This window comes from Genypterus blacodes, unplaced genomic scaffold (genome assembly GCF_046128005.1).
Source record: "Genypterus blacodes isolate CSIRO-AG114 ecotype Tasmania unplaced genomic scaffold, CSIRO-AGI_Gbla_v1 ptg000105l_1, whole genome shotgun sequence".
NCBI classification, from domain to species: Eukaryota; Metazoa; Chordata; class Actinopteri; order Ophidiiformes; family Ophidiidae; genus Genypterus; species Genypterus blacodes.
In genome coordinates, this window is record NW_027466909.1 from 3264184 (window position 1) to 3287500 (window position 23317).

General features: G+C 47.7%; 1 protein-coding gene across 7 annotated transcripts in view; it reads left to right on the top strand.

Moving 5' to 3' along the window:
* Nucleotides 1-23317, top strand: part of LOC143008606 (homeobox protein Meis1) — a 65216-nt gene that overhangs the window by 38126 nt on the left and 3773 nt on the right. For all 7 annotated transcript variants that reach the window (XM_076160447.1, XM_076160446.1, XM_076160449.1 and 4 more), the window contains one exon: nucleotides 11987-12132. In XM_076160447.1, coding sequence (XP_076016562.1) covers nucleotides 11987-12132 — 146 coding nt within the window. The remainder of the gene's footprint in view (nucleotides 1-11986; nucleotides 12133-23317) is intronic.

Here is a 23317-nt window from a genome sequence, read left to right on the forward strand (position 1 = left end):
AGCAGGCTCATTTGTTTGTGAAATTATTAGTATACGTGTGTGTGTTTGTGTGTGTGTCTAGAATCACACACACACAATTATTATGTATTATTTCAATTAGAGGGATAGAGAGAGAGAAAGAGAGAGAGAGAGAGAGAGAATAATGGAGAAGGACAATGAGCTTATTTGTGTTTCATTTGCATGTGGACATATGCAAGGTGTTAAAGTAGAGAGAGAGAGAGAGAGAGAGATGCAAAAGGGTTATTTGCTAGTTAGATTGTTTTGTTTGTTGTCTCGTGTTACTTTGTGAATTGACACATAAATGTGTGTTTTGCCTCATGAAGCTCACACGTGCTGCTCAGTGCGGCTGCTTTCACTCATCTCGTTTTTGCTAATTCATACATCTAAACCCCCGAAAAACATTGAGAAAGCTGAAGAGTCTCTTCAGTGACCACAGTGTGTGTGTGTGTGTGTGTGTGTGTGTGTGTGTGTGTGTCCGTGTGGTCATTCACTGGGGGTTGGTAGAAGAGAGGAAAGAGGAGTTGAATGATGGAGAGTGAGATGGTGAGAGCAAATAAACAGGGTATTAGCACGTTGTTCACTGGAATGGCATTGTTTGGCCCCTTGGCTCGCACAAGAACACACACACACACACACACACACATAGGCAACTAGCATACACACGTACGCACACACACACTTACACAAACACACACACACGCAGAGTGCCAACGTTTATTTAAGCTTTTGATAAAGAGATTAGCCCCATCATCCTACGCTCTTAAGCTAGCCGAGGGGGTTCCTGTTCAGGAAATCCAGGCTTTCCTGACATATGTGCTTATAAGTGAACCTGGCTGGAGTGATAGCTACTTATGCTATATTAATATACCCGCTTTTGCTGAGATTTACTCTGGAAATGTAGGACGGAGTGGTCAGAACATGACACATTTTTGCACAGTTTCCGCCGAGAGCAAAGGCGGCGCGGGAGAGGCTAAGAGATGGAGATGATGGAGGGACATGGACAGACGCCAGGAGGAGGCGTGAGGAGATAAAGATAGAAACAAGGTAGCAGAGGAGGAGTAATTGTGCCAGCTGGGCTGTTTTTGCTGTATTATTAGCCCCATCACAGTGGTTGGAGTCCAGCTTAAAGCTACAAACAGCGAAGTGCTAATTTTAGCCTCCAAAGAGGATAAGGATAAATAGCTTGCTGCCAGTTTGCCATATGGTCCCCCAACCATTTATATTGTGTCAGGAATATTTTCACCCCCCACCCGCCCAAAAACACACCACTCTCTCTCTCTCTCTCTCTCTCTCTCTCTCTCTCTCTCTCTCTCTCTCTCTCTCTCTCTCTCTCTCTCTCTCTCTCTCTCCACAAACACACCCACACTGGTATCTGTTGTTTCAGCATTTTTAAAAAACATTTTCATCTCGCCGTGTTGATACTCAATGTACGAGTATTTGTTTTTACTACCGACCCGACTTCCGATCTTAAACGTTTAAAGGATATAAACGGCTCAGCCTGACAAAGTGTTTTTACTTTCCCTTCAAATAAGACACAGAATCCACAGAATCCATACGGTTTCCGTCCTCACTCAGGCGTCAGCGGTGCTTTTTAAATCCTCTATAGCTTCCAGCTGTAAGGTAACATTTGGCCTCTCTAATCTCATGCAACTGGGTTTGTATTCTCACTTGTAAATATGAGCCCCATAGTCTCTCTCTCTCTCTCTCTCTCTCTCTCTCTCTCTCTCTCTCTCTCTCTCTCTCTCTCTCTCTCTCTCTCTCCCCCTCCCTCTCTCTCTTTCCATCAACATACACCATGCATACGTTCACATGTAAATGCAGTGCACACAAGCTCATAGCCCCTCTCCATTATTCTCCTTCTCTCTCTCTCCTCTCTCTCTCTTTCTCTCTCTCTCAAATTGAAATAATTCAATTTATGGACACAGTTTCCAGACCTCCCTGGCTAAGAACATTATGCATGGAGCCCCCCCCCCCCCTCCTTCCTTCTTCCCTAACAAAAGAACTGGAGAATTTACCAGCCCGCTCTCCAAACGACACCCACACAAAGCCAATTTCATGCCGGCAAAACACCAGCAGAAGTGCCATATTTGCTCAAAGCCGGCATCCCCCAGGATTCTTTAAATCGCGGGAATATGGGTCGAAGCTACTTTAATTTTTGTCGCCGCTTATTTGATAAACCCCGCACTCACACATCGTACCTGACTCCTTCGTCCCTCACAAGTCAGAGGCGCTCACGTTCGTTTTAATTGGTTGCCTCAGTAAATAGCTTTCCCCCCCGATCTATCCGCTGTGATCCGGAAAGTGCGAAGAGCTCGACCTGTGACTGAAGGGGTCACAGGTTTGATCCCGTCAATAGCTGACGTGTCCGTTAAAAATGTATCTGTGCTGTTGGGGACATTTTGTGTGTGTTATGTGACACACACTGGGCCAAAGCTTGACCTGAGGTTGACCCAGGCCAAACATGCTGCCCTCCATGCCCCCTCCTCTCCTCCACTTGGTCTTTTCTGACATGGATACCTGCTAGAGGGATTGAGCTGAGAGATAAGGAGAAAGACAGGAGGAGGATGGGTTAGGGTAGATAACAAATAGGTAAACACAAAAGCAGTGGTCGGGGGGGCAGGAGAGGGCGTTTGTTTTTGTGTTTGCAAAGCCACACCAGGCATGCCTCTTGTGGTGCACACACACAACCACACATTTGGATGAAACCTGATCATTGCCACTCGCTCTGAGCCAGTGAAACTCAAAGAGATGGGGAGGGACCAGGGGGATTCTCATCAGTGATAACCTTTGGACTAAACACACACACACACACACACACACACACACACACACACACAAACACACACTTACCGTGCATCTATATTGTATACTCAAGCTCCCAGGGGCAGTCTTAGGTCTTTGCTCGGCTGAGATTCTCTCTGGAGGAAGTAGCGGCAGAGGGGTCAGAGTCTTACAGGAAGTCACCCCCAGGAGAGGGCTGCCTCTTTCAGGAAGTAACCCGGTGGGAGTGTGTCACAAGAGCGCCGGCATCCACGGGGGGGCATATCGCTGCCGTCCACATGGGCCCAAGTGCCACAGGAAGTAGGCCTGCTGTGCGCCCACTCGCTTCCTTTTCCTCTGTCCCCCCCGAAAACCTTATCTGGCCCACGTATGGGGCAGCTGATAGGACTACAAATCCCCCACATCCCCACAAGACCACATCCTGTGCCTATCAAGACACACAGACAAGGAGAGGGCGGCGGACATGCAGCACATATACTTTGCGTATTATTTATTACTTATTGGAGGCGGCACGGTTGACTTTTGAGCCCGTCCTGTCAGGAAAACATCACAGGCTTGATCCTCACTATAGCCAGTGGGTGTCAGCCACCATTAAAGCCTCCTGTTTGTTCGTTGTAAATCAGCTAAAATCCCTAAAATACAAATGCACCAAGCAAAAGTATTAAAACAGAGCAGGCTGTAACTCACAAAACGACTTATCCTCTTTTCCTCACCACCTCCTCTGTAACTTTAGCCCGTGGGTGCTGAGTGTATTATACTTCCTCGCAATACTAAAACCCTGTGTTATTCCAAAAACTCCACTGGAAGCCGACGCACTATTATTAGCTCGTCCCACCGCGGGGTTAGCGTTCCTATATTATCTAACTACATGCTGCAGTTTGGCTGGTACAGATAGGTTAGCACGAGTGGGAAAATCCTGCTGCATTATGAGCGCTTATCAGAGGCTGTGTCATGAAGATAGCTACCATGTGGAAAAAGGGACTGAGCGAGCAAGTGAGTGAGAGAGAGAGATAGGGAGAGGGAGAGGGAGAGAGAGAGAGAGAAGGTCTGAAAAATAAACTTCCTGACTTCTCGGGTTTGCTCAATGGCACCAACACCCAAACAGGGTGATTACAGAGAGAATAGACTGACATGTTGTGTTTTGGCTTAATTTTAGTTGGTAAAATGGAGCAAAAAGGTTGTTAGAAGTCTTCAAGAAGTCAAATATCGGGCTGGTGCAGGGCGGACGGCGCTACCATTTCAAATTTCAAGGAGGCTTCAGCCTAATAGAAGGTTCTCAGATTAACATCTGCCCTGAAAAGATGCGTTAACACAGAGTGCAGGATGATTTTATGTTTATCTTTGATGTTTCATTAGAGGGCTTTCACAAGTAAATCTAGTTTACTGGTAGTGAAAGTGTGCATTTACACCAGATGTCTGTAAGTTGAAGTGGGAAGTCTCTCCTTAAATCCTGCTGAAGGTTTCCCTCTTTAGGATTCTGTCTTTGTCCCGTGTCGGCGCTGAAGGACTCTGGAACGCCCTTCAGTGCATCAGCTGACGTTTGCAGAGGGCTGCCACGCCATTGTGCTGTTAAGTGGCTTTTAGCTTTTGTTGTGGTCCTTGTCCTCTCTTGCATCCCTTTGCCCCTTCGCTTCTTCCTCCGCGGTCGACTCTTTTATTCTCTCTCTCTCTTCCCTCTCTTGGCGAGTGGAAGGTGTCGCAAGCCATCTGAGAGGCAGCGGCATCGACGAGAGGGTGAGAGTTAAGAGTGCGAAAGCGAAAGCGGCAAAAATGGGGCCAAGATTTCGGGGGACCTTCTGGATCTGTGTGTGTTTGTGTGTGTGTGTGTGTGTGTGTGTGTGTGTGTGTGTGTGTGTGCATGTGTGAGCGAGGGCTTCCCTTCTCCGAGACAGACAATCTACAAGAGCACCCCCCTCCCCTCAAAGTGCTCCTATTTGAACCAGCACTGGCCTCCTATCTTCAAGTTAGAAAAGAGAACGCGGCAGCACAAAGGCGAGAGGGAAAAAATCAATACTTACACGGCCAACGTGCTCGACATGAAAGGGTAAATTCATGGACCTACACTTTCATTTTAGGTTATACCTTCGCTCTCTTCCTTCCCATTCTTTCTCTCTCTACTGAACTGAAAGCGGGAATAAAAGGCAGTGGCGTTGTGTGTGTGTGTGTGTGTGCGCGTGGAGGCATGCTGGAGTTTAATGTCGTGTCGGTGCCCCCGCGCTTGAGGCAGTTTCCAGCGTGTGAGGCAGCCTGTGGTGATGACCCTTTACAGGGAAATGGCACAGAGAGAGCAGTCACATTTACACTGACATTTTTGCCATCACCTATGGCTATGTCAACAGTCCCTCCCCCCAACAGTGGATGGGCCTCACCCATAATACACAGAGACACACAAACACACACACACACACACACACTTTCACCTCACACACTTAATCCCTCACAGACCTGAAGCTCGCAGACACACATTTTGAATTAATGAGTAAACAGAATAATTGGCATCTTCACGTTGGACTTAAAGCATCAGTTGGTGGCACGTCGGCGAAATCAGCCACAAATCATCACCACAAATTAAATAATCGCTTTGAACTTGGTGCAAAATTCTCCCAACAACAAGTCTCCAGTGTGCTTTAATTACAAATAGGCCATGTAAATGACTCACCGGTTACTCTCATTATTGAATCTGTCAGCAGCGATCCACTCCGCTGTCATCACTGAAAATAACTGCTTTGTTATTGCACTGCACTCATTATTTACTGTAATTATTTCAATGCAATTGTCTTTGATTACAGGAAGCAATTACTTACCTCTCCCCAACTGTTTACCTGGCAATTTCCTCCTTTCTGTTACGATAATGATAAGTTTCATCTGTCTATGTTACCGTTTTTTCCTCGGTTTGGCGCAAACTGTGTATGTTCTGCGAGGAATCATTTACACTACAAACTGATGTAATCTCTACGCGGCGGCTGGAAATGGAGCAAAGATCTGAAAATAGTCGAGTGTCTCTTTTTAAGGGCAGGAAAGGAAGTCTAGACGAGCCATATTGTGTTGTCGACAGCGCATGTCATTATCCACGGAATAGTCGAGGGGATTTCTCTCCTCCTCCTCTTTTGGAATAAAAGGGAGGCAAAACAGCATTGGTCACAGAGAGCGTTTTGTACTGAAGAGTGTGTGTGTGTGTGTGTGTGTGTGTATGTGTGTGTGCGTGTGTGCGTGTGCGCGTGCGTGCATGCATGTGTGTGTTAGTTTAGAATACTTTGGTGGTCATTGGAAAGTTGCATAGAAGATCTTATGGAAATTGTGCATGTGAGTGCGTTTGTGTTTAAGTGTGGATCTGTTTTGGGGGTAATAAAGGGGAGATTATGTGTGTGTGTGTGTGTGTGCGTGCTCACCCCTACTTGGGAATTGCGTTGCACGGAATTCCAGCATGTCCTGAATATTTGGAGGTGGGAGGGGCCTGCAGAGCCGTGCAAAGGGAACCCCCCACTGCCTGCTACCCCCTATACCCCCACGAGTCTGAAGCTTATGAATGGCCTGAATACAATAAATGCCACTTTTTTCCCCTTCTCTTCCTCCCTCACCTCCCACCCTTTCCCCCTCTCCCTTCTTCCCTCCCTCTTGCTCGCCCTTCTTTACCCCTCTGAGGATTTCTGGGAATGTAACGTGTGTTTCTCTGTGTGTGCGCCGCCATATAAGCCACATGAGTGTCAAGAGGGAGAACCAGGGAGCACTTTGTGCATGTGCATCAGCATGTGTGAGTTCTGTGTATCATGTTTTGAGTGTGTGTGTAAGAGTTTCTCTGCTCGCCTGCCCCTAAGGCCTGGGCCTTGTCTGGGCAGCCAACCCGGGGTCATGTGAGCTTTCTGTGGTGTGAAACTCGAGGAGCGGCCCGTGAGAGATCAGATCCAGGTCACTCACACACTGTGAAATACACTCTCTTGCACCAAATAGCCCGTAGACTAAATGCTGTGTAATAAACTCAAAGGCCTGTCTCCTCTCAGTCCATCTACAGCCTATAAAACCTCACAATATCATCTGAAAACGCTTAGCCATCTGTAAGTGATTCACACAGGATCCCACTTATGGCATCTAGCACCAAAGCTAGTATTAATAACCTGTAATTCTCACCTCAGTTGTACTTCTGTGAAGCAAGAACACGGTTATTAGAAAGCTAAATGTCATTATTCTTTCATGTCGCGCTGGAAGGGACACATCTGACAAGCTCGCGGTTCACAGATGACTGACTGGTGAATCCACGGCTGTTAATTTGCCAGGCAGCAGAAAAAAGGCTGACACCTCGGAATGGCACATGTGCCCACACGGAGGGGGCAGGTAGCGCCCAGCTCCGTCTCGGGCCGAGGGACGGTTCATAATCAGATCATAACAGATTAGCCTAGATAGTGCTTGATAATGTCAGGGTACGCCTTGAGACACTCAGATGCTGAGAATTGATTAAGACACGGGAGAGGTAAGGAAGGGAGGAAGCAGGAGCCGAGGCGCTGCAAACCAAACGTGCAGCCTGACGACATGGAGCAGACCGGTTTAACTGTGCTCAGGGATATTTAATTAGTTTGCCGTGGTTTGGCGCGGAGAAAAGAAAACTTCAGACGTACAACAATGCAGCAAGATAACAGCGCTTCACCCCTAAATCCCCAACACTTGCTCCTCATCCACTGTGCAAATCCTCCATCCAAACCCTGCAGCAGAGAGAGAGAGGGAGGGAGGGAGAGAGAGAGAGAGAGAGAGAGAGAGAGAGAGAGAAGTAATGAAGTAGGAAGGAGGGAAAAGGCAAGAATGAGTCGTGTAGTGGTGAGAGACGCTGAAACAGACTCACTGAAGCTGAATGAGCATAGAAGTGCCTGTTTAGCTAATGCTAATGAAGAAAGCTAACCTAGTTTTTACGTCATTATCTGTTTGCTCGTGCCCCGTATGTGTGTGTGTGTCTCTGTGTGTGTGTTTGTGCGAGTGTGTATTTGTGTATACAGCATGTGAGGGGACTGATAAAATATTCCTTCCCTTGGTTGGCCCCGGGGCATTTCAACTGCCCCTGGCTCCTTCCAGTCACTGGCCTGCTCCCTAATTGCCACACACACACACACACACACAGACATAGACACAGACACACACACACACAGACACACACACACACAGACACACACACACACACACACACACACACACACACACACACACACACACTCAGGGAGCTTCTGGCTTCTGGAAACATGCATAAAGAAAGCAAGCGAGAGAAACACACATACAGACCAATGCACATCCATGCATGCGTGCAATCTTCACACACGAACACGCACCCCCACCGTCCTGCATTGATTCAGTGCCACCCCCCTCACACACACACACACCCCGACACATCTCTCCCTCTCTCTCTCTCTCTCTCTCTCTCTCTCTCGGCCCCTCCTCTAACCCGTGCGCAGAGACGTGGCGGCGGCTGATCCGCGGGCCGGGCCCAGAGTTGTGCCCGTGGCGTTTCCTCGTGGGGAGACTGGAGCTCGCTAGCCTGGCTGCCCTGTGCTTCACGCGGCCCACAGTTACAGCCTGCTGATGCTCCTAATGAGCCTGGCAGCCTGTGTGTGTGTGTGTGTGTGTGTCTGTGTGCATGAATGACTGACTGGTTCTTTGGCTGACTAGCTTACGGCCTGACTAGCTTGCTAACTGACTGGGGGACTGACTAGCTAACCAGATGACTGATAAAGTTGTGTTATGCCTGACCAGCTTAGTAGCTGGATGCGCATCTGTTTAGGTAACGTACTGACTGACTAATTATACTAGCAGAACTCTGTCTGACTGTCTGACTAGATGGTTTGCTGCTGGATAAACAGCATCTTTCACAGTGTAGTAGGTTCGATCGCTGTTTTCGCGTTAGCTTCTTGTACCGACGGCTTTGTTCCAATTCCACCGAGCCGTTTTCAAAGTCTGGTGCGTAAGCAGAGCAAATATGGAGAAACGAGCGGGACAGCGTGTCAGAATTCTCAAAAATGGCTCACTTGACAGGCGCCTGAGGTCACATGGCAATTACACGTCAGCGTTTCCACAAAGCTCAATTTTCCCATCTATGCTACAACGTGAGAGCGAGCGAGTGCTTTTCAAAACGCGCCCACTCTGGAGAGCTTTGCTGAAAGATCGGCCACCAAAACCGACAGAAATGTGTTTAAAAATGTACACACATTAATGTTTACGCGGCCCGACTGACTGACTGACTGACTGACTGACTGACTGACTAACTGGTCTGCCTCTGGTTTTCCTTCACTCCAGTGTGTTAGACAGCATTACTTCCCTCTCATTTCCATTATTTCCCAACCCTTCATCACCTGTTAGTGGCTTGACTTGGGGCTTGCACTTCGTCTTTCTCTCTTATCCGCTCTGACTGAATATTCCACCATCCCTCCCTCTTCCGTGCTTCCTTCCCTCCCACACAGTCTCTCCCTCACTCGCTCTTTCCCTGCTTCATCCTCTCACTCTCACTCGCTGAAAATCCGAGCTGAGGTAAGACCGTTGACATCGGCCAAACTCGGGCGGCAGGGTCGGCTTCCACGCCTCTCTCTCCGGCCTCAGACTTCCTTGCTCCCATAATTCCTCTCTTCCCTCTCCTCCCACTCTCCCATAGCATGCCGGGGTTAAAGAAAAGCAGACATTAGCCCCAGACCTTCCAGAGGTGATTGGTATCAAATTGCAGTGAAAATGGAAATGCCAATAAAATTGACGTCCTTTCCCCGCCACGCCTCCTTCCTCTTCCCGTCTAGGTGAAGTGTGTCCATAGGTCAGACTTAGTTTCCTCAGAGCATCCACACCTTTTTTGGACTTCTCCTTTGATTCCTCTGCTCCCTTTGTGTTTTCCCTCCATGCTTCTCATCATGCCTCACTCGCTCACTCGCTCGCTCACTGCTCACACACTCGTTCTTGGAGCGGGTACCTGGCTGTTGGCTCCTGTTTTCCTAACTCACACGGGACGAGCCTCTAGGTTTGTTATTGTAGGCTTTGCTGAACATGAGCCGGTCTTTACGACGGATTGAAAGCATTTGCTTCCAATGAAAATCTGGTCTTGGATTACAGGGCCGCAGCCCCGCTCACCCCTCTTTTCCACCAGACAGGGAGAGAGAGAGAGAGGGAGAGGGAGAGGGTTGGGTGTGTTTCCTCTTGACACAGTGGGCAGAACAATCTCACTTGTTAAGTCTAGGCTACATTTGGCCGGAGCTAATGATGTAATTGAAACTTGCAACGTGAGTGTGTTTGTATCCCGAGAGAGAGAGAGAGAGGTCTTGGAAGTAGGTGGACGGGTTGTGCGACTGAGTGTGTGTGTGCATGTTTCAGGCATTATCCGGTGACGTACGGTGGATAAACTGTTCAGGGAGGCTGAGTGCTTTGCTCAAAGACACTTCACCCTGACACTTAGGTCTTTTTGGTGCCAGGGACAATCACTGCAAGCACCCGGACCGACCCTGCCAACATGTTTACATACACTGCGTTTGTGCAATAGCAATCTGCAGTCTGTTTGCATCAGTATCGCACCAACTCGAGAAGTAGGGAAGCAAACCCTTATTGTATCCATCCCCCACAAACTGAGTAGCATCGCTTCCACCACAAACGCAAGGTTCATTAAAAAGCCTTCAATATGTGTGCATATGTATCTCCTTCTGCCAAAGAGAGAGAGAGAAAGAGAGAGAGAAAGAGAGAGAGTACTAGAGCTAAGCCATGAGTGTTGTTCCGTATGGATCATTGAGAGCCCGTCTCTCTCCTAATGGTGTATATAATTCAGGTGCCCTCCAGGCATGCTTTCAGGAATTCTTTTGCCTGAGGTAATGGGGAGCAAAGGCCTGGGTTTTAGGCTCTTGATTATTCCATTGATGTGGCAGGCTGGAAAAAAGTCATCTCCAACCGGATTAGCACCAACATCCCCATTAATTATCAATAAATCGGGGGGCTCAGGGTTTAGATAGGTGCCGGGTGTCGCCCTCCGCCAGTCAGTGCAGCGCAGTCGGGCCCGCCTGAATGCAGTTATCTCCTCTCACCACAGCGAGCAGACCTCAGAGCTTTAGAAGTGCTTTGTGTGTAATCAATAAATAACTGGATCCAATTCTGTGCACCGCTCCGGCATTTCTTCCCCGTCTTTCCGCCTTTTTCCGTTGCCAGGCGAGAGACGGGCGACGTGGGACAAAAGTGAGTTATCCCGCCATTGAAATATCCAGCGGCGAAGGTGCCACTTGTTTACCTCAACTCATGTTTCTTTTATGACGATCGCTTTCGTCGAGCCTTTTTGAATAATGATAATAACAATTAAGCTTCTCACGGCCACAGATGGGAAGAGTCTCTTTCTCCCTGCCAGAGCTGTATAGAACGCATACAGTAATTGGGTAGTTTGGAATATTTGCTGTGTGTGTGTGTGTGTGTGTATGTGTGTATGTGTGTATGTGTGTGTATAGGTTGATGTTGTTATGTTTGAATGCAAAGAAAAGACCCACGGAGCGTTTCGCTTTCGCGCTTCCCCTCAGTGCTCAGGTACTCTAAGCCGTCTCTGTGTTCCCCTCAGGTGAGGTTAACTGGCCTTAATAGAGCCTTATCGAAGCCCTACAGGTTGCTGTAAGCAGCCGTGACGCCATTGTTATGAAAAGCAGCTAGCTTTGTTAGCGCTGTTTGTGCCGCCGACTTCCCTTTCTTGCTCCCATTTTCCTTTTATTTCCTGCCTCCCCCCCTCCTCTCAACCTCCCCTTTTGTACTGCCGTGTTTCTCTTTCCACCTCAGGTAAAATGGCAGAATGCGCCGGGGCGACGCTTCAATAACTATTTTCCCCTCAGGATAATAAAGACTAAATCTCTCTGTCATTTTCAATTCTGCGCGGGCTTGGATGGGAGAGTGGGGAAATGCAACCTTACACGTCCTTTGTGCTCCCCGTCCTCCCCGTCTGTCTCTGGGAAAAGATGCGAGCTGTGTTTTGTGAGGGGGGAGAAAAGTGAAAGGCAGGGTTATTTATAAAATGTATTAAAAATGAATTCATTTCTGAGGTGCTGTTTTCAAGCCAATCTCTTCCTGCCATTGTTGTGTCTCTTTACCCCTCCGTCTATGCCTACAAAGCTCTCCAGAATTCCTTCAGAAATCGCATTTATTCCCTCTGAACGCACAGGTGCTGGAAGTAAACAAACCGCGTGTGTCTGATCTCTTCCTCCCTCTCTTCCTCTTCCTTGTCACGTGATAGGTGATGGCCTGGACAACAGCGTGGCCTCGCCGAGCACAGGGGACGACGACGACCCGGATAAAGAGAAGAAGCGCAACAAGAAGAGAGGAATCTTTCCCAAGGTGGCCACCAACATCATGAGAGCGTGGCTCTTCCAGCATCTAACAGTGAGTTGAATGAAAAGGCGTTTGTTCTCTCGCTCACTTTCACATCACGTGTGAATGCTGAACCGTACCTCTCAGCAACTGGCTTTTTTTCGCATACACACACACACACACACGTGTACAAACACTCTGCCACACTTTCATTCTTTCTACCGCTTCTCCGATCTTGCTGAACAGAAAATGCACTCACACACAAAGGAAACCCTATACACATACCCTCAGACACTGGGAGACTCATTGACAGACACTCTCACACACACACATGCAAGCACGCAGCAGCAGCAGCAGCAGGAGAACCCCCCGCTTTTTCATATCATATCCCAGTTTGTACGGCGAACACTTCAAAGACGTAGGCCTGTGTAATCTGCTGGCGATCTCAGCAGCCTCTGCTCTCGCTCCTCATCTGCTGAAACTGAATAAGGTTGAAGCCAAGGAGAGACGCCCCTGGCCATAACTGCTGCAGATACATAGATGAGCCTTATTAAGAACAAATCTGTCATTATTTAACAGATGCCTGGAATTCTGCAAAGGCCTGTGGTTTGGCTTTATTTTTACTCACTGGTGGCTGCGAATACCAATGGTGTTAGCACGTGCTACCAGCAGTTTAGTCCAAGTGTGGGAAACGCTTACCGTGACAATGGGGAGAGGGCAATGTGACTGCTAAAAATGGAGTCAAAAGAATCCCTGCTCATTAAATGGAAAGGGGTTTTCATTCGTTTAAACCATAATCAGCTGCTCTGCTCTGGTTTGTGTCACATTACAGCTGCTTTTAATATTTTATCAAAGCAAAGAAGAAAGATTCTACGTTCCCTGTTCAGTTCAGTGAGGCGTTCGTGTGCTGCTGCTGTGTCGTGCTGCTTAAAGTTACGGAGCTGTTAAATGAGAGTGACAAAGCCAACACTCCCAGCCATTATAGAAGAAATGACTGGAACCAGTGGCTCCATTAAAGGATTACTGGTGCACCTTTTGAGGCACAAGTGTTTGGGTGAAGAATGTTGATCTTCTCCTTTGTTCTGCTGCGACTCAAACTTTGGGTTTAGAGCTTTTAGAGGTCGATTGTCTGCATTTTGCAGTATGAGCCTGAGTTTCTTATAATATTAATGCTGAATCTGCCTCTTTCTTTGTGTGTGTACCCTGTAGTGGGGCAGAGAAATAGACACACACACACACATTTACTCCCCTCTCCTTCTCCCTGACCTCATCTTACACTCCCCAATAACATTAGGGACACAGTGGAAAGGTCTTTGAAACATACACACACCCGGTCTGTCACTTTAGTGAACACACACGTATGCACAACAAACCCACACTAACACACCTACTGTGTCATATTACACCACGAGCAGGGCTTATGGGAGGCTTCTGCACCGTTAGATCTCAAAGAGTGGGAAGGATATAAGTGAGTGTCAAGGGAGAGAGGGGGAGAGGAGAGGAGGAGTAGGTGAGGAGGGGTATAAGGAGGATCCAGCAACCATCTCCGAGAACGAGAACGAGCGCTCACACACATTCACACGAAGAAGCTTTAAAGATGCCACGCTCACCCCTCAGCACTGCTGATGTAAATGTGCTGGTGCAAACATACAGTCAGCATGGAGAGAAGGAGCATCATCAGCTGGCCTGCCTTTGTTTCACAGAGGGCTGCATGATGAGTGTCTGGCTGCTTAGAGATAGACACAATGCCAATTAGGCACACACACACACCCAGAGAGAGAGAGCATGTGCGGAAGAGTGAGGGAGAGAAAGAAAGAAAGAGAGAGAGACAGAGTCATCATTTCACGTCAAAGAGCCATGGCCCTTGACTGAATAGAATAGAATAGAATAGAAGTTTGGATTCCCACCTTTGTTTTTCTGGTATTTGTGCGCATGTGAAGCCTCAGGAGGGTTCTCATTGTAGTGAAACGGAAAGGGAAGGTGGGTGGCAAGTTAGTGCACCAGCAGGGTGGGAGACTGGGATTCACATCATTCATATACTCTGGCTTTTACTTTACACCCCCACCAAAGGAATTAAGGAAAGAGTGCAATGTTTTTATTTAGAATGTAGGGTTTTACATAGTAAGAGTCTAAGCCAAAGTCCCATTTAATTTGGGGAATATTCTTGTGTACTTAGAATGATGTAGAGTATAAAACAGAGGATCAGGTAGGAATGATGGAGCAGTTGCTGAGCAGGCCTTTGTGACAGAGCTTCCATTGTGTAGCGACCAGAGTTGACAGATAGAGCAGCGGCGTTACTTTTTGGGCCGATGACGACAGTCGCAGCTCGCCGAGTTCTCTCCCAACACGCCCAGTGAGCTCATGTGTTGTTGACAGCGCTTGTGGGACGAGTTCATCGGAAGAATTTGGCCGAGCTGACTTGGAGTGAGTACAAAACATTAGCGTTTACTGCCAGCACTGACATACAGCTGTAAACTTGTGGTGGGGAACCAAAATATAGGGAGGGCGGGATACATTTTCACCTTTATTGCTGCTGGGACACAAGATATAGACTCGTATCCATTAAAGAATTCATGTTTGGAAATAAGAAAATCAATAGGATCAGGTAGGATCAATTCTAAACTGATTACAACCTTTAAACAACCATTTATGTGTGTAAGTGTCGTCACAGGCCGTTTTGTTTTGATATTTCAGCACATGTAAGGTGATGGTGCTGCTTGATGTTACCTCCATCCCTATTAAGCAACCAGATCCAATTCCCCCCCCCCTTTCAACCTCCTCTCTTCACAAATGGTATTTTCTTGTTTAATTTAACAAGAAATGAGTAGTAAATGAAAGCTCAGGCCTCAAATTCCCAGCGCGCCCCGCTCTCTGCTCTGCACTCCCCTATGAAAAGGCAATTTGTGAAATTATGTGATGGAGTAATTAGATGGAATTCACCCCCAACCACAACACGCACACACACACAGACAGACGCTCCCTCTCACACACACATTATCACTAACACTCTCGTTTTGGCTCTCCTCCCCTCGTATTTGTACACAGCCAGTATAACGAGGGGCAGCCGCGATCGCAGCTCATAAAAGAAGCGAACCCGCAAGCCCTCACTGAGCTGCTTTTTCCGCCCCTCCTCTTCTCCCATTAAAACGTATAAAATGCATAGAAAGGAGTGTAAAAAAAAAAAATCCAACTGGAAGGCATAATCCCTCGTTAATACAATTAGAGTCTAATTTAGCCATTCGCGTTTGCAGATGTAGCCAAACTGGGGTAGAACCGTCCCCCCTCCCTACTCCCCTAGCTTTGGATCTGTTTTTTCTCCCTTCTTACACAGCGGCGGCAGAGGGAGTGAGGTGGGGGAGGCGGTGGTGTGGGGTGGTTGAGCAGAAACAGGTGTGAAAAGCGATATAATTCATTGCTGAACTGGCAGAGGAGGCCCTGGGTGGTGGAGGAATCTAGACGTAGCGTAGGGTATGTGGGGTGAGAGCGAGGTGATGGATGAATGGATGGATTGGCGTGGAGTGTTCGTGCCACTCACTCGCCAAATGCTTTCCTCCGTATTGTAATGGTTACATTTTTTTGTGGGGTGTGTAGGGGGATTGAACAGAATAGAAAAACATCATACGTTAACGTGAAACAAAACACTTCCTAATGGACTTACCAGGCGTGTTTAAACAGCGTTTCATGTAAAGTAAAGCACTATTCTGCGATATCAGTTTGTGATAAAGGGGACATCCTGATACGGAGATACGTAAGCATGTAGCTTTAGGAATATTCAGTGGAGACTACAGTCTTATCAGTTTGTGAACTTTCCAGCAAAGAGAACACAAATGAAGATATGTAAACAACATAAGGGGATGCGGGGGAGGGGGGAGGGGCCCTCTGAGGTCAGAGGTAGTTGTTGCTTCAGATGCCATTAGTCACTGCCTGTTTATTGCCGGAGCCCCAACATGTCAGCACCACGTTCACCCAAAGGCAAAACCTGGATCACCGCGGCGGACTGAACTCTGGCAGGCAGTCGTCTTATTGCTCAATCAGGTCTCAAACAAATGATTTGCTCATACAATAATGTGCCTCTTATCGTGAGTAGATATGACTGTAACCCTCCTGTGTGTGTCTGAGAGAGGACATGGCGAGGCGGTAAGGCCACTTGTTTGTCTTACTTCCCGGCTTCACAAATTAAATTGCTCATGGAAAAGAATAACTGGGATGCAATCAGCTGATTCCATGTTTTCATTCATAATGGCCGTCTTGATATCAGCCTCTCGCAGACACGATGTCTCTAAATTGGATCTAAGCAGCAGTCAGGATCTCAGGCGCCCGGCCGCATTAGGATCTGAGACCAGCAGATCTCGCCGGCGGCCTGCCATGACGTCGCGGCAGGGACGGAGAGGAAGAGGAGAGCGTGAGAAAAAAAGTTAGATCTTTTCTTAAGGCGTATTCAGTGCAGTCATTTCTAGCTGGAGGAACAGAATTGGCTGTTGGCTGTGTGGTTGGCTTTGTATGAGTGTTTGTGTGTTTGTGTTTATGGGGTGTATGGGTGTGTGTGTGTCTGCGTCTGTGTGTGAGTGTGGTGGGGAGGGAGGGGGGGAAGAGATGGTGGTTGCATTTGAAAGCTATGACTTGTCCATACCAATTGCAAGAGCAGTTAGTGTCAAAGAAAAGGCAGCTGAGTCAACCTGCCTACCCCCCCCCCCAACACACACACACACACACACACACACACACACACACACACACACACACTGTGCCCCAACCCCCACATTACCCCACACCTTGTAATGAAAACATCATCAATTATCCCTCTTGACAGGCCCCAGGGACCAAAGGCAGACAGCTCTCTTTGGGGCCTTCTCTTTGTGGACTGACCCCAACACACACACACTCACACACACACACTCTCACACACACACACACACACACACACACACACACACACACACACACACACACACACACACCACAATTTGCACGAGGCATTAGTGTGTGTGTGTGAGAGTATGCATGTTTTCTTAGTCTGTGTGTATTAAAGGCTGATGACCCGTGTTTTCCAAGAGGGTAGATAGTGGGAGTGGGAGATAGCGAGACTGGTCCATCTGGTGGACATGTAGGGGGTAAGAGGTGTGTGTGTATGTGTGTGTGTGCTGAGGACTGGTGGTGGGGGTGTTGTAATGGTATCGCCGGGGCAGAGGGAAGCCATCAGTCCTGACATCGACTTCTGAAAGGCCATCTGTTTCATGATTGATGGACGGAATGATGGATGGATGCATAGATGAATAGGCAGATGGAGGGATACAGTAGATGGATAGAATGACAGACACACAGCAGAGAAAAGGGGGCATAGCCTTTGCAAACACCAGGCCCACATTAGCGTTTAAAAGAAAGGTACGAGTGTTGGATTCTTCTATAAAAAGCTGTCAGCCTTTAAGCTTTTTGTGATGTCTGTCTTCATTAAAGCAGCCGAGTATCCCAGAGGTTCAGAACACTTAAATACATTTCTTAAGTTTTGGGTTCAGTGGAGAGTTTGTGTCCAGTGAGGGTTTCAGCGACATTCCCAACCTGCCAGGAATATGATTCTGTGGGAGAAACTGTAATGAATTACCTACACATTTGAAAACTCAAATTGGCAGAATCTTGTTTTTGTAACTTGTGTGTTTTGCCACATCAGGTCCATTTAGAGTTAGCACACACATCCACATACCCACACCAGGCAATATCTTTCCTTTTATTCAGCTTTCTCTCCCACCCTCTCCTCTCAGCTTCTCGTATCGTTTTACTCCTCTCTTTAAAGGCCCTCAAGGGCAGTTAACTTTTAATTCCTGTCACCTTTGACCTTTTCCAAAAATCGCTACCACAGTTTGAGTCCAAAAGCGGTCATGGTATGGCTCTGTCTGTGTGTGTGTGTGCGCGCGTGTTGATCTGGCTCCGTTTCCTTGAGAATGTGAGAACTTTACAGACCCTCAAGGTCGGTCAGTAGCACTGGAGGAGATCACCCAGTTGGAAAAGATCTAACATGGCTCTCCAGGACACACAAACACACACACACACACTCTCACACACACACATAGACAAGTTCACATTGACACAGTTTCTAACTCTAATACGATGTGTGAAGTTACATTAAGGTGATGAAGGTAAATGTTGGTTCAGTGAATAATTTGTCTCTTTCTGTCTTCTTCTTCATCATCTTCCTCCTCCTCTTCTCTCTCTCATCCATCTTTTTCTGCCCTTTCCCCTTCTCCTTTCCTCTCCTCATCTCCTCTCCTACATCCTCTTATAATTTCATAGCTGGGAAACTATGAAAAAGTTCCGTGTGTGGTTTCGTCGGTGCATGTTAGAGTGATTGATGGCTTCATGCTCAAGCCGTGATTCACACTCCTGCTATTTTTCATTATCGTGCGCATGTGATGACTGTGTGTGTGTGTCTGGTTGTGTGCGTGCATACCCAGGCTTTGTGACTGATTGCAGAGTGGACAAGGCCCACTAACTTGGATGAGTGAAATCATGCTTGGTTTGGTACCCACTAATCATTTTACGATGATCTGCAAATCCGAAGACAATGCTCACACGCAGCTCTTAGACACACACACACACACACACACACACTCACACACTGGGTTTAGCATAAGGCTTATAGTGACATCTCTGTCTAGGTGGGTTGGTTTCCCCACTATCACTCTGGTATTTACTGGAGAGCGGGTGGCAAGTTGATGGGCGGAAGAGTCTGTGGTTAGCTTGATTGAATGCTTCTACACGCTGCCTAGCAATGCTAACCGATTAGCACCTCACATCAAGTTCTTGTGGTCAGCATTACCTCCTTCTGGTCAGAACGTTAAAAGGTTAAATGTCATAGCAACACCTCTCACTGTGTGTTGAACATAGCCACACTGTGTGTGTAGCAAAATATTGTTCAGCCAGTGATATATTAACTCTGCTAAGTGTGAAATCACATTAGCACTAGCTGTTAGCCATTATCCATTAGGCTGTGTTTGGTGATCCAGAGGATTGTGGGATCTTTTCTGGCTGGAGTCAGCAGCTCAATACCTTTTACTTACAGCAAGTGCAGCAGGCTGCCCTAGATACATTTGCTGTGTGTGTGTGTGTATGGGTGACGTGTCTGTGTGTGTGTGTGTGTGTGCACGCCCACTCTGTGCGTGTGTGCATCCATGTGATTGCATATGCTGTGTGTGCTGTTATTTGTATGTGTCAGTTTCACGTCTCTTTTGTGTGTGTGTGTGTGTGTGTGTGTGTGTGTGTGTGTGTGTGTGTGTGTGTGTGCCTTTGTGTCTCCTTCCCTGTGTGTGCTCAATGGATTCTGTGGCATCGCCATTGTGGTAATCAGTTTGCACGTCGGCTGAACTAATTTATCAATTCAGTTCCTCCCACTTGTATTCTCGCCCATGCATGAGCTCCTCTAGCTCCCGCTCACTCGCTTGCTCCCTCACTCGCCCGCTCTCTCCCTCCCTCTCTCTCCCCTTTAATGCCGTCCTTCCCTGACAAAACACTTCTTTTGGAAAAACCATTCCTATCTTTTATGCATGCCTTTTGCCTCTCCCACTTTTCTCTCCCTCTGTCTCCAACACTCCCTTTCTTCATTTCTTCCGTGACTCCCTCGCACTCCATTTTCCTTTAACTTACAGCTGTGTTGCCTTATGTTTTCATGGCCTTGAACCATGATATCATAGCAGCCGGTGCACCCTCGCTGTTTCAAAGGCACTTGAGAGACGTATGATTTATATATGAGATACACTGTAATATATATATATAGCCAGAACTCTTTATAAACCTATGTTGTCATGTTATCATTGAAGCTCTCTGTAGCTTAGGCAGGTGCTGTGGAAGGTGCGGCCATAGCTGCTGGTGTGTTTACACTGTGCCAGCTGAGCCAGTGTGCCCCTGTGGAGGGTAAAAGGCAGATATGTGGGCATGTTTGAGTCTGTGAGACTGTGACACACATACGCAGGTGTATGCATGTGGACATCAGTGTGTGTGTGAGTGTGTGCAGAGTGTGTATATTTGTGTGCCAGTGTGTGTCCAGTGGAGTGAGAGAAATCATAGCTAGTGAACCAGGTGGTGAATGCAGACAGGCAATAACTCATGGTAGAGGAGTCGGACAGAGCTGAGGGGAGGGAGAGGAGACATGGTTGGAAGACACACACACACACACACAACCATACACGCTTTCTTTTTACACTTTCACTTATTTCATTGCGTTTGTCTTCCTCCCGTGTCTTTCTTGAACCTTTCATCACACTCCCCCTCTATTCCATACGTTTATTAATCATAACGTGTATTTCCGAGCTCTTCTCACTTTTCCCCTCCCTCCTGTCTGGAGGTGGGGAGGGGGAGGGAAGGGGTGAGTGAAAAGGGCTGAGGGTGCTGCTCACTTGTTTGTTACGACAGATTAAGTCATTGATTTGTAAAAAGCGGCGCACTGATGGAGAGGGCCCTCCACTGCTGCGCCGAGAGAGCGAGGAGGAGGAGAAGGAGGAGAGAGAGAGGAGGGGGGGCGACAATGTGAGAAGTGGGGGGAAAGCAAAAGAAGAAAGGGATGGAAGAGGAACCGGGGGAGGAAAGGAGACGGCATGATATAGTTTAGGAAAATGTTGAATGTAGGAGAGGGGGTGCAGGGGGAGGAGATGGGTGAGACAGGCAGAGGTGCGGGGAGAGGTAGAGAGAGAGAAAGAGAGAGAGGGAGAGCGTCATCTTTCAATGGCATCGGCTGACTCCTTCCCTCTCATGCTCGCCGCTCCAAAGAGCATAAGGGAGCAATTGTGAAATACCTTTACCTAGTTCCAGCTTCCCCCCCAACTCAGGTTCTTTTCACCCCCCAGGGGCCAACGGTGAGTTTCTAATTAAAACGTTGGGGGCAAAAGGGTAATTATGATAATAACATAATAATATCGCCAGGGTTATTAGAATGTTCTGTGGTCCCCAAATTGCTTCCTCAGAGAGATCAGATTTCAGTGGCATTACGTAAAGTCAAATTTCCTTGAAAGTCAGGTGAAATGAAATGGATTCCCCCTTGGTCGCGATGCAATCTGAGTATCTGATTCCCTCATGTGTGTCATGGACTCTTAGTCTATAAAAAGACTTAGCTCCTCGCCACAATGCTACACCGCCCCGCCACCCCCCCCCCCCCCCCCCCCCCCCCCCCCCCCCCCCCCCCGCTTACAAGCTCAATTTAGTTCAAAGTGTTAATGTGGTTAGAAGGTTGTAAGCTGTTAGAAAGTTTTAACATAACATTTGTTTCAAGCTTGGTATCACCGCTAGCTCCGAGCGCTATAGCTTAGAGCTAACGTGCTGGTGCTCTAAGGGGCGTCCCACTGTTTTCTCTCAGATTTCTTTGCTACCTGACTGGAACGAGGCTTTGTGGATCCCTCCTACTCCTCATTTACACTCCCCCCTCCATCCTAGGCAGCCCTGAGGCGGCCCACCTCCAGCTGTGGCTGCTGTTCAGTGCGCCGCTTGGTGCAAGTACCGATTGCTTTGGAGTGCCTCCCTTCGCTCAAATAGGCGGTAATTACGGGCTTAAAGAGGTTTAGTGGTCCAGCAAACTACATAATCACCCTCTGAATTAGCCCCAGCTCATCAGCCTCAGTCCAACGAGCAGCGCTTACCGCTAGCAAGAGCTAGCATGCTACACCCCTTCTCTTTATTGCACAGAGGGAAGCACAGCAGCAGGTGTTGTGCAACATCCGGCCCCCTTAATAAATTTAGCTTCCCCTGAGCTGGAAAAGGGAGGACTAATGAAGCACGCCCGCACTCTTAGGGACGCAGCCGGCAGAGTGCACATGCAGCACGCGGCGCTGGATGATTTCATGCAGTAGAATCAACACACCTCGCCCTTTACATTCTGTGTTAAACCAAACAATGCAGCACTTTGTTAAGACATGAGGCTCAGCATTCATGTGCATACTTGCCACAAGCTTCAGAGCACATATAGGGTCGAGACACGCCCGAGTGTAAAGCACACAGATCGCACTGTCTACACCCTGTAGAACAACAGCAACAGTGGTGGCCGTTGCTTTGTGCTTTAGCGTTTGCCCTTGGAGTTTTTGAAAAGCGATGGATTATGCTAATCGGCAATTATCATAGTCGGGAAGATGGCAGTGCTGTACATTGTCTAATCCATTTTGTAGCATAGCTTTCACCCTCAAGAGCATATTAGATTTATCTCATACCCAAAGGCAAGATTTCCCTAAACCAACACAAGCTGTTTTTTAAGAGGGGCGATGCTCATTAATGAAAGGGAACATCTCCAGAAAACTGAAAGTGGGTTTCTTCTCCATTTCTGGTGTGTGGGTCTACATCAAGGTTTCAGAAAAAATGTGAATTATTCATGCGTCAAGCTTATCTTAGCCTGTGATGAACTCCACAGCCACAGTCCAACGCGGTGAAAGAGGTTGTTTCTGCGTTCTTTGCTCTTTACCGCACTAATGTGGAGGCTTTTATTTTGCACGGCGCGCTCTGAAACTCTGCACCGCTCCCGTAGGTGGTTCATTTCCAGCATCTCCAAAGATCTGTTTTTGCTCTGTTTTGTTATTTTGCATGGAAGCAGCCCCAAATCAGAGGAAATTAGGTTAAGAGCGCTTTGTTTTTCCTCTGTTGTTGTTTTGTTCACTCTCACTCCCTGTTCTTTTCTCTTTAATCCCCCCCTTTCTCCCTGAGCTAGCTTTGTTGCCGGGTCCCTGTTCCCTAATGAAGTCAAAGGGATGTCAGTCGATGCCACCTACACAGAGAGGAATTTGAAATGCTGTAGCTCGTACGGCGCCGCGTGAAAACACACACGAAGGATGGAACTTCCATTCAATGAGTGGAAAAAAAAGAAAAGAAGAGAAAGGGAAATTGGGAAACCGTGGCTGTATGAGATACAGCAGGCTTACGCTTTGGAAAGCTTGTTTTAAAGTCTGCACATACTCAGGGTTCTGGCCATTTGTTGTTAGGCTAACAATGTGCTCGCCTCCCCAAATATTTAAGGTAATCTCATACAGTTCTGGCAAGAGCAAGACTACACTTCCAGTAAGCTGTGTGTGTGTGTGTGTAAGTGTGTGTGTGAGTGTGTGTTTGTTTGAAAGTCAGTTTGGTACGATACTCTGATGCCCTTCTGGCCAGAAAGGCCCGCGGATTAGCCGTCAGGCATTCCTGATGGGCAGCTCGGTTTCCACAGAGATTAGACCTGGGAACAGTGAGGCGCACCGTCCTGGCAAAATCAAACTAGCATGTTCTCGTCAACAACCGTACAAACCGCGTGTTCAGT